We start from the raw sequence: 12,061 nt of genomic DNA, 5'->3' as shown, positions 1-12,061 counted from the left end.
GGCGAAATAAGGTTTAGGGATGGACTGTATTGCATGGGATAATACATTATTGTGCAGACATTCTAATAGTCTGTTTTGTTATTAATGACCTAAGGAGGCTGGGTGAGTGGCATTGTCTTTCTGACTAAGGCATGGAGAAGATACTGTAGAGTAGAGTATCATCTGAAAGAGAAACTGACAGACAAATAACTAAATAATGTCTTTATTTTTTTAAGTTTTAATGGTGCTTTAGTTGGTATCCCTTCAGTGCAGGCATCAGTTCAGGTCAGTCTTATTGTTCCCAGGCAACATTTAGATTGCAACATTACAAAAACAGACACATCAAAACACTGACAAAGCTCTGTGAAGATAAGTCTTGCTATGTAAGGCTACGTCAAAGCAAACTCATCCAACATCAAATGCAGTAAAATGTCAAAAGTATAAGATGAACATGCAATAGCAGTAAGAATAAAAGGTGTGTGCATAAGTAAATATAATCTAAAAAAGGAAAACCACTAAATAAGAGCAATTTAAAAAAAATGAAAACAGTAGATCTGTGACAGTCTCAAAGGGAGCAGCGTAAACTATTTGTTCCTTTTTTAAGGCATAGTAGTTTGCTAAAAAGTGTGAACTGCTTAGATTAAGTAACCAATCAAACCAAATGTTTAAAAACCCATAGAGAATCCATTAACAAGGCATTGCAATACATCCTGTTCTTCCAAAAAGTGACATCAGTTTCGCAACCATCTGCCTTTTTTCCTCATCGTTAAGCAAGCATACAATCTGCAACAGGAAATGAGGTGCATTTTATCATTAATCTCACCGACAAACATCTACAGCACATTGTAATTAAACATGTAACAGTATGAAACTGTAACACTTATGTGGACTGATTTAATTGTGTAGATCCAGTGTTTAAATAACACCAAATATGATACAGCTTTTGTAAGGAATTGTTATAGAATGAGACATTTGCGTTGTGGGAGGTAAGGATTAAGGTAATGAGATTTCTGTGTTTATTTCTGGATGAATAAAACAATGTCACTTGTAATAAGAGTATCTTGCATTACATTGTTCTGTTTGAAATATGTGTTTGTTTTAGTGGATGGAGCGGATTTAAATGTATGCCATCTTTAGCCAAAGCACATTGGACATGACGTTTAGCTAATTAGATACAGTAATTAAGGCAAGCATATAAAGCAGTGGGGGATAAAAACATTTGACAAATAACAATTTTAAAAGGGTGCTTGTTCACCATCCCTTGTGTTCATTGATTTTTCTCCATCCCCCCTCCTCTATTCTGTCATTTTAGATGCTGCAGTCACAGTCAAAGGAGCTACTGACTGGACTGAGTGAAACATGCATGGCTGGAAGAACACACATGGTGAAATGGGGGTAAAAAAACTGTTAGATAAATGTGTCAGCCGAGCCACAGGATACCTGTCTTTTTAATTGTATTGGACACATTTTCATCAGAGTGAATGAGCGATGAGAGAGATCAGGCAGCGCCACTTCCAAAAGCCTTTTCCGACCATGGTTTTTCACATTGCACACTCAAAATGTCAGCCTACCTTGGTCATTTGTAACATACTAAATCGCAGTCGATGGCTGCAATGCAGCAGCATGCTGGGGGAAGGGCAAACAGTCTGTCTCCCTTTTAAAAGGATTTTTAAAGAGTCTTGATTAGAAAGTATAATGAGATACCAAAGTCACAGCAAAGATGATCTCTCTAGAGACTGATGGAAAACAAATTAAGATGGTGCTTTTGTTTTTAATTATTATTTTTCTATCAGTCCAAAGAAAGCTCAGTGTACCCGTAAGGCACAGGAGTTGGACTCCATGTCATTGATTTTTTTTTCCCCCTGACATATTTGAATAATGTAGATTTTAATCGTGTCAGCACACAATGCTCTGATCCCTTTAACACCAAAGCCTTCCAGCACTGTACATGCATTTGATTTAGAAAATGGCACAGTGTCTGAGCTAAAAGCTAGGTGCTTTGGTCACGTAAGTTTGCATCTGTGTGCCAGTCTGTGTGTGTGTGTGTGTGTGTGTGTGTGTGTGTGTGTGTGTGTGTGTGTGTGTGTGTGTGTGTGTGTGTGTGTGTGTGTGTGTGTGTGTGTGTGTGTGTGTGTGTGTCACACACCATGTGATTTGATAGATATCATATCTATGACCTTTGTTTTTGGGTGTGCATTCATAGGGTGATTCATGGATTGCAATGATTTTTTTTAAATATCATATCAAATACAAATGTGGAATTACAAATTGTGAACACAGTCAGTTTTAGGTATTAATTTTAAGCGAACAAATAGGATAGTTCATAATAAAGATGCAGACCTGTATGAGGTAAAGAATTGAAGAATACTTCGTGTTTACATAATTTATTTGATTATACTACTGCTTTTCTAGAATGACCTGGGTTGAGTGCAGTCATCTAAATACTGGCCTTTATTTTGCTCTGTTAATTGGAGCATGTTCCAGGATAGTGAATGGGGGAGAAACATGAGACTTCCAGGACATGAGAAACAGATGCTCTACAATACTGTGGACACTGATACCTTTCCTGGGAAAGACATGAATGAGCTGAAGAGAATTAACTGATATGTGGAGAAATAAAAAAGAGACGTGAGATTGCGGTGAAACCGGAAAGATTGAGTCTGGCCTTCTGCATTTACACAAAGGCCTGATTTAGTACAATTTCTTAAGAATTAAAACACTTTGAAGTGTGTACTTTATTGACACATAGCTATTCCACAGGCTTGGTACACTTGTTCATATCCAGTGTGCCTCTCATTTCATTCCATCAGTCGTGCTACTGTATGTCATATCTTATTCATGCATACCAATGTCCATTTTAATTAGTCATTCTGGGTCAATGTAGACCTCTCCCTGCTTTAAGCAGCGGTGTGACAGATGTGTGAATGAAATCACGAGCTGTTCTGTGAGTTAAAATGGACCATTAGAGCCATTGTGATGAGACAACAGCTCCTCTATGGTTATAAAATGCATACAGCCCAGTTCACGGAAAAGATGGTTTTAGCGATGTTACAGCATTAATTACTTTAGTTACAATCCGCTTGCAAAAAATAAAAGGTTATGCCTAAAAAGGTTCATCCCAAATTAAATTCAAACCCATTATTTCTCAAAAAATCTAATGAGGCATTTCAGTATATTAGCATTACAATTCATTATCATAATTATGCCCGTGCATGAAAACACATTTAATAAACCCATCCTTTTGCATGTCAATACACATTTTCTCTGTTGCAGCTGACAAACACTCTTTTCCGAAGCATTATAACAAATTACAAATCTGCGTAGGTTCAGCAGATCTTGCTCAGCCTGATAATCAGATTCATTTGCCATTTTGTTTTCATGTCATTATTCATTCTCAACTAATTCTATTTGAATTGCTAAAATAGAATGTGAGATGAGGGCAGACATTCAGAGACCAGACTAGAATATGTATACTGCAATCCCACTCCAAGCTTTCCAAATGTGTCATACAGCGTGCCATTCAAAAGCTCACAGCATCTGCTATGGAATCTACATGATACTCTGTTGGAGTAATGAGTGTGAATCACTCTTTGGCCTTTGAAAATCTGCTACATTTGAGTTTTGATGAAAACTGTATAATTAAGTTATTTTTAAACTATGTGGATTTGAGTTAATACATAATGGATGTAATGGATGTTGGAGTGATGAATGTTTCAGTTACATTAGAGGGTTCCTCAACCACCATTATTGATTATTGTATGCCCATTTTACAATAGCTTTTAAAATGACTGTATACAATCATATTTATAATAAATAACATATAATAATAAAAAACCCTAAAATCAGATTATATTGAGACCTGTCAATCAATTCCAGAATGACAGCAGGGTCCGATATTTGATCAGGCTTTTGTTCACATATTTAGATATAGGATGTTAAGGCTTTTGTTGACATCTAAAGAAGGAAATGATTCCTCAAAGTCTATTCACGCAATCATCCTTTTAAACATGTTTTTAAATAGTTGTTTTTTGTGGAAGAATACTTTTTAGAAGCAATAGTTTAATATCTCCATTCGACCACACTTGTGCAGTTTTAGACCTTCGTCTTGCATACCATGTTAATTATTTGCCACCACAGCAAGATTTAAGACTTTCTTAATCATCAAAAGGACTTTCACCTCAGCCTGAAGAAAAGATAAGCCTTCTATAACTATAACATCAGATCTTGTATTACATCTATTATAATTACTTCCCATTATAAATATATTTATGGTCTATAAATGAACAGATGTTTTTTTTAGTGTTCCGATAAATTAATGTTCAACAAAACTCCTTGCACAAACATACCAAAACAAATGTATTCAATGATTCTGGACCTCATTAGTAAAGAGAATCCCTTCACAGCAATGTCAGGAGTGGGACTTGTGAATCACTGTCCCACCTTGTGGCCAAACCTAGAATGACCTGTAAAGCAGGGACGAAAAGGTTATTGTTATGGCTATCTCTTAGTGTTTCACATGAATTAATGTACACAGAAATGCTTTGGATAGTTCATAACAAGATTTTACAAACATTGAGAGAAAGTACACAATACAATAGTCATACATACTGGGGATTTCTTTAGGTGAGACTTCTTGAAAGGTGTACAATTAAATGTACGATTGAACAGGAAAACAACAAAGATTCCCTGCCGACTTCTCTCAACTTTTAATCCCGGCCCACGTCAACAGAGCTACTGGACATTTGAAGGGAGTGGCGCTTTACACATGACAGTGATTTAGACATCCTTTCAGAACTAATGAATCTCTATTTCAGTGTCCTTCTTCATCCTTCTGCTCATGCAGTGACATGTTTATTTAGTAGAAACATTCTAAATAGATCCCAAAGAAGTCTTTATTTCTTCTCACTTTGCTAGCTTTCAACACTGCTGGACAATACACATCTGGGAAGCCTGGTAACTACTGGTACCTAGCGGCATACTAGCAACACTCAGATCAATTTAACAAAGTCAACAACAAACACTTCTAATAGTCAAACATACTTTATTATGAAAAGCACAAAGGGGCTCAGATACAAACAAATTATCCTCAAGTATTGCAAAAAAAGAATAATCAACTGTATTAAGAAGCCTATTTTACATAATGTAATACAGTGGCATCATTCTGGAGTATACCCGTCACACAGCCAAGTATTGATTGTCATTAATGTTCACAGGAAGAGTTACTTTTTCCACTAATAAAATCATCAGGGCACTCCTAAGAAATAAAGCACAGATAATTCAATAATTGGATTTCATGTGGCAGGAAGTATTTATATAGTATATATATTGCATCTTTCAACAGGGTAAACAGTGCATAAAGGACTGGCAATGTAGATTATTAATATATATATATATATATTTATATAAACTCTGGAATAAATGAAGACTTCTTCAGTGTTGTGATTTTTACTGGCTATATTTGTTTTAGTCTTGTCACAATATAAACTCAAGCACAGGATAAAATGCAAGGAAATGACAAAGGACATTCTCTGGCAGTATTGGCTTAGGACAGCTTTCCATTACAAAAAATATATTTTTATAAAGAATCTGCTTTACGCACTGTGCAAAACAACATTTACATGCGTGGAGTAACGTGGCAATTGCTCAAGCAATAGCAAGGCTTTTGTTTGGATCAAGCTATTTACATGTGTCCCTGATAGCTTGTGATTGAGAATTCCTGTTTCTCTGACTGCTGCTTTAACCGGGACAGACATGAAGGAAAACTGTAATGGATGGCATTGTGTCGCTGCATCAGTTGACCCTAGTAGTACAATAATAATAGTGCAATCTCCATCTTGTTAGTCTCACTAACTCACAAAAAATGTATATTGTGAGTTTGTGACTCATGATATTGATATGTGTTAACTAAACACTACTTCATTAACTGTTTTTTAGATTGAACTTCATTAGGTAGGTGCTTCCTTTTGTGAAACAGAGAGTAAGTTCTCCTATGGCACGTTGTCATTCTCCTCTGCCTCCACCAGACAGGACTGGTCTGAGTCCAGGACTAACGGAGGGTGGTATTCAAAGGGCGTGAAGATAGAGGTACCTAGATTGCGCTTCTGGTGAAGGAACCAAATAACTGAGGAGACTCCCATGATGGCCACCACGCTGAGAATGACCAGAGCAGACAGCAGCGCACTGGGTTCTGAGGAGAACAAGAAACAATGCAAGGAAGGTCACTACAATAAACACTAAATCACTGAGGAATAAGTAAAGAAACAACTAAATCAGCTCAAAGGTTGACTTACTCTGCTTGACTTCCTCTGCCTCTGAAGAAACAAAAAACACATTGTGAGGCCAGTGGAAAACAATTTTGACTATATCTCCTGAAGTCACATGACCTCAAACGTTTGCTACATGGACTTAACCCTTGTGTTATGTTCACATTTCGCACCCTTTGGTAATGTTCGGGTCAAATTGACCTGGGACATATTTGAGGGTTTAAAAAAAATACAGAACTAAATTCAACATGCACAATTCCTTATATATATTGTCTTTAACTCATTCCCCAACAATATAAATGAAATATGATTAGTTTTTGAAAATACTCTTTGCTAGATCAAATTTAACAATGGAAGTGTCCATCGTTTTTTATGTTAAAAAAAATACACTGTAATAAAAACTAAGTTTACATTTTGCTCATGCTTTTCTAGGACTAATGTAAATGAAATTTTTTTTCATTAATGTTTATTATTTTTAATCTGTTATATAATAATCAAAGCCCTGAAGGAAATAAAGCAATTTATCAGCAATTGGAACACAAGAACCACACTTCCAAAAGTATTTGGCTGTGAAATATAGAGAGAATGATACATCCATATACATTACATAGAACAGATATAAACACAAAGCAAATAAAAACAATTAACAGTCACTATTCATAAAATACAGTATATCCGAAAAACATATTGATGAAGTGACGCTGCAGAACATCATGTGAGTCAATGGGCAAGTCCGTTTAGGAAACACATGATGTACAGAACTTCTTTGTGTGTATAGCACAGATGTACTTGTTGCAGTTGCTGCATGTAGTCTGTGTCTTGGAGTCCTTTGAGGGTCCACAGTCTTCCAGAAGCTGACTGTGGGGGTCTTCTTGCGGCTGGCTGTGGGGGTCTTCCAGCAGCTGGCTCTGAGTCAAGTTCATCTTCCAATTTGCTGTCAAATTCTGAGTTTACCTCCACATTATCCTCATCTTCAGAAATGTCTTCCTGTTCCACTTCACCGTGTTCTTCTAATGCATTCCACTCACTCTCATCCATTATTAGCTCCAAGGCTCTCTGAGCAGAATATCTTTTGGCCATTTTGTTGGTAGATAATTGTAGTTCTGCACTACACTGTTACTACAGAGGTTATGTCTCTGTTTAGTCCCTCCTCCGGCGTGCAGGTGCGAGGGGGGACAGTGCGAGAAAATGTAAAATGTTTATACATTTCTGGAAGATCTAAAATGTTTATAATGTTCTAGGATAGTTTTGTGTACACACTACAAAGGGTAAATATCAAGGGAAAACAGGATCAAACAGCTTCTCTATGCATACAATTGTGTGTGTGTCTTTAGTTTGTGTGTTTCTGTGTGTGTTTCTCTGTCTGTCTGTCCTGGTATTGTATCCGGGTCAAGAGGTTCGGGTCAGGATTGACCCGAATCTCTTATGAAGGACATAAATGCGGATGGGCATTTTTTCATAAGTGGAAAAAAATAAAAACAATTCCACATGTCCTTCACAATAAATAAGCCCCGGCCATTGAGTTTCAGGTTGAACGAAAATATCCTTATATTTTTTTTTATTCATTGAAAATGGAAATCGGGTCAATTTGACCCGAACACCACACAAGGGTTAAGATTTAAAAAAGACTCAGGAAGTTTATGAACATAACAAAAGGTCTAATAGACATTGTGACTTACATGTTGCATATCAAAAATTCTAATTCAAAGGAGCTTTATCGACATGACCATACTGTAGTATTGCCAAAGCATGTTGTATTATGTGTAACGAGGTAAAAAACGATACATGTGGCACAACAGCAAAAACATACATGCAACAAATATCAATCTTACTTTGATCTGTTTCGCAGACTACTCCATTCTCTGCTTGTTCCAGGCAACTGACATTTTCCCATTTTCCTGTGTTGGTGTGCAGGGCCACACATGTATCCAAGGGCATAAGGTTTGATGGGGAAGAGCTGTCCTCCCAGTTACTGAATCCTACAGGTTTCTCACCAAACCACTTCATGTTGTCACCTGACAGGACACAACAACATTAACAACATTAATCCACCACGACAAGAAGCAATAATACAGCCACTAACTTAATAATGTGAACCATTCATGTTTGTGGTAGCTTAACATCATTTACTAAAGTTGTGCTAGATTTGAATACAATGAGTGTTTTTATACAGCATTTAAAAAAAGTAGACATTGTGTCATGTTCTCTAAAATAAAGGAATAACTTAAACATGGAGCTGACACAAATCTAAAAACATCTGCAATAATTTTTGAGTTAAGACCAGTTAAGATTTATTTGTCAAACTACTGTCTCTTTTGTAGAATTAACAACATATAATACCCAAACAAATAGACACCTTTCCAATTATGATCAATTGACTTTAAGACAAAACACTTTATGATAAATAAAAACATCCCCTTTGAGATACAGAGTTGGTCTTCCACCTAGTCACCTCCAAACAATTGTTAAAAGTTGAATAACCTTACTGATTGTTATAGAGAATCAAATTCTATCTCATGGAAGTCAGCCAGCATGTCTTCACAGTCCTCCGGTCACATGGCACTTACTGTTTGTGTCATAATACATCCCCAGCCAAATGTTGACATTGTTTTTCCAGACCTCTGGGCTATATTTAAAGACAAAGTCATTCTCCTCAGCACTCTGGATGGTCAAAAGCTCTAGAAAAAGAACAGCAATGTATGACAAGAGCATAAACATTGAGAATACACACAATCCATTTGCCATTAACAAAATAGTTTAAAAAGTAAAAGTCGTTGGTACCAAACCCTTGGCAGAGAGTTTTTGCTCTATCAAAAGTGTAGCTTTTGATTTTGTCTTCTGCTCCGTGGACAAAGTGGTAACACCCGTCTCCAAATGGCACCCAGGTGCGTCCATCTGCAGGGCAGTCTGAGGAAAAACATGGGACAAACTATGTATTTATTCGTAGCTGTTAATGATGACTTAAAAGCTACAGGATGAAACATTTACAAGAACACCATGTTAATTATAACTGACTTAAACTAACTTCAGGTTTCCGTAACAGAGGTGAAACTTTATGTACAGTTGAAATAACCCTTGTGATTAGTTTTAACTTGTGACCACTGTTCCTCTTTATCAATGCAGTTGTGTCATGTTTGGCAACTGGTGTCTTGTTTTTCTAGACTTTTATACGCGTACTGTTTTCTGCTTTGTTACTAATGCACCTGTTAATTGATAAAATGGTTGTCCCCTCAATGGAGCTCTTACTGAAGTTACTATAAAAACACAATATGTCATAAATGTTGCCAGTTTATTTAAGAAGTCTCATCGTTGTAGCAAGGTTTAAGGTGGTCATTTATTTACTCCATGGTTATTACGCTTCCAGTTGTACTCGTTGAAATGTCAACACAGCCAGTAATTCCTGTAGCCTACATAATAGGTTACTGCCTAAATTAGCCATGAGGCGAGTTAAAAGCAAAATAGAAACAAATAAGATGTCCTTGAATACACCCACTTCTAACGGGAAACACGGGTTTATAATTTGCTTAAAAAAACCTGTATCGCAACCATAGACTGTATATATAAAGATCGCAACCCAGGAAAGCACAACACTTTGAACGCAGTTACTAATGCTAACCCTGATTCAAAAGTTATGTTGCCATTTGCTCAACAACAGTGTCGACATTTGGGAAATGTGCTAACATGACAAGCTGACATGACATGCTGACATGCCTTATCGAGAGAAATTGAACAAAAAGCAAACATAAGTACAAAGAGCAAACAGTTGCTGCAACGTAGGCCTACACAATGCTAAATTCAAGATAGCACGTTCATTTAGCTTAGAGTGAATAAACTCTTACCTCCCGTCAAACCCAACCGCAGCTGAAGAAACAACACAAGGACACCGCATGTAAATGATAGGGAACGCTGATGTTTCTCCGTTGACTCCATGACAGAAAAGGTAATATTATATAATAATGTTGTAGCACAAACTAGTTCTCTGACTGTTTCCAACCCTTCTCTGTACTCTGTTTGACTATATAGTGCCTGTCTGAAGCAACAACGTGAGCGAGATCCCACCCACACACCACCACCACCCACACGCACGCACACACACACACACACACACACACACACACACACACACACACACACACACACACACACACACACACACACACACACACACACACACACACACACACACACACACACACACACACACACACACACACACACACACACACACACACACACACACACACACACACACACACACACACACACACACACACACACACACACAAGGATAAGCTGTAATACAGTAATACAGCCCACAAAAAGGGCCACAACACTACTAATAAATACTGTGTACACTCACAAGCCTGCACTGATATATAATACCCTCAAGGTTTACTGTTGATTCATGTACATTGCTTAACATAGGCTTAACGTATGCTTAACATACTGTCAACAAAAAAGGCAATTTAAACAGTTGGGATGTTATAACAATCTAACATATCTAGCAAGTAGAAAATGTATGCAAACAGCGTAGAGCTAATGGAAAAGCAGTGTTTTTTTGTAAACAATAAAAAAAAAACAGACCTCCAGTATCAGACTATTTATATTTTATTTATTTATTTCTATATTTATAGTTATAACACACACAACAAGCTCTTGGTGGTGCTGCAAGCACAGTGTCATATTGTCCCACAAATCATAATAAGGAAGAAATATAATAAATAGAATGTTTATACAAATCCAGACTTTGTCTAAGAGAGTCAATTTTAAAATGGTCTAAAAATAACAAAGTTGTACTGTTAAATATTTTCCCAAGTACCAGATATTTAAACCAATCAGAACACGTTTTTTTCTTCTTCTATGATTCTAAATATAGTGTCTTGGCCCAAATGTATTGAGAATGGTTTTGATTCAGGGTGTTTCCTATCTGAGCAGGTGAGGAGGGCGGGGGCAGCAGAGAGGCTCAGGGGGGGGAAGGGGTTTCATCTTCATTGCTTGCAGGCGCAGGTGGCACAAACACAGACAGCTGGGGGGTTAGTTTTGCTCCTCGTCTGGAGCTGGTGGCTTCCCGTAGGGTGGCACAACACTCTGCAGGAGACCGTGTGGACCCATCTGCCATGGCAAGGCCTGCTCACAGATGCCCCCTCCTCCCACCACAACGTACCTCCTGATACCCAGAACTCACCCTGCCCAGGCCACACATATTGTCCACAATACCATGCGACAGTGTTTATACAGTTCAAAATCAGAAATATTGGTTCATGTATGGGTATGAGATGGTCACTGTCACAATAATGGTGTCTGCTATAGGGGAGGAAAATGTCATCAAAGTGGCCTCTGTCAGCTGCTACGTTCATTGGGGAACAAAACAGATGTCTATCTATATGTTCTTGAACATTTGTCAATGAAAACCGACTCATGTATCTTTTTCCACTGTGTTTAAAAATAAAAACGATAAATGCAGAGATATACATGATACTTTCCATCTCCGAGGTGTTGGGATACCTCTGTATCTATCTTTTTTAAAGATACATTACTTTCAAAATGTTATTTATTAACACTTGCATATTATAAATTCTAATAAGACCAGATTGCTTATTAACAACAATCAAAATGTGAGAGACATAGTCAGAGACTGTGTTTGGACGCAGCCCTTGCAAGCTTAAAGTATATTTTACTGGCAGACTATACCAATAAAGCATTTATTTAATTGTATTGTCTATACTCAATTATAGGTGAGCTCCCGTTTATTCTCAATCAAATGTGAAAACACATACTCAGGGTTCAGGATGAAGAAAAAAGACTCGACTTATAATCAG

General features: G+C 37.2%; 1 protein-coding gene across 1 annotated transcript; it reads right to left on the bottom strand.

Annotated features, from left to right (window-relative positions):
* Positions 1-5,000: 5,000 nt before the first annotated feature.
* On the bottom strand, positions 5,001-10,285 carry cd302 (CD302 molecule). The gene is made up of 6 exons (XM_034110072.2): positions 10,082-10,285; positions 9,024-9,149; positions 8,810-8,920; positions 8,075-8,257; positions 6,270-6,290; positions 5,001-6,166 (listed from the first exon to the last, which is right to left on the bottom strand). The coding sequence occupies exons 1-6, from the start codon at positions 10,170-10,172 to the stop codon at positions 5,967-5,969; spliced, it is 732 nt and encodes a 243-aa protein (XP_033965963.1). The 5' UTR covers positions 10,173-10,285; the 3' UTR covers positions 5,001-5,966.
* Positions 10,286-12,061: the final 1,776 nt, after the last annotated feature.

Source organism: Pseudochaenichthys georgianus, chromosome 21 (assembly GCF_902827115.2).
Source record: "Pseudochaenichthys georgianus chromosome 21, fPseGeo1.2, whole genome shotgun sequence".
Taxonomy (NCBI): Eukaryota; Metazoa; Chordata; class Actinopteri; order Perciformes; family Channichthyidae; genus Pseudochaenichthys; species Pseudochaenichthys georgianus.
The sequence above is the reverse complement of the archived record's forward strand: the minus strand, read 5'-3'. Positions and strand labels throughout refer to the sequence as shown.

What these genes read in the sequence shown, in the direction of transcription:
- cd302 (XM_034110072.2), bottom strand. Translation starts at nt 10,172, where the DNA reads ATGGAGTCAACGGAGAAACATCAGCGTTCCCTATCATTTACATGCGGT. An exon ending in GATGTATTATGACACAAACA is followed by an intron (nt 8,258 to 8,809) that starts GTAAGTGCCATG and finishes GTGTCCTGTCAG; the next exon opens with GTGACAACATGAAGTGGTTT. An exon ending in AGTCTGCGAAACAGATCAAA is followed by an intron (nt 6,291 to 8,074) that starts GTAAGATTGATA and finishes TTGTTTCTTCAG; the next exon opens with AGGCAGAGGAAGTCAAGCAG.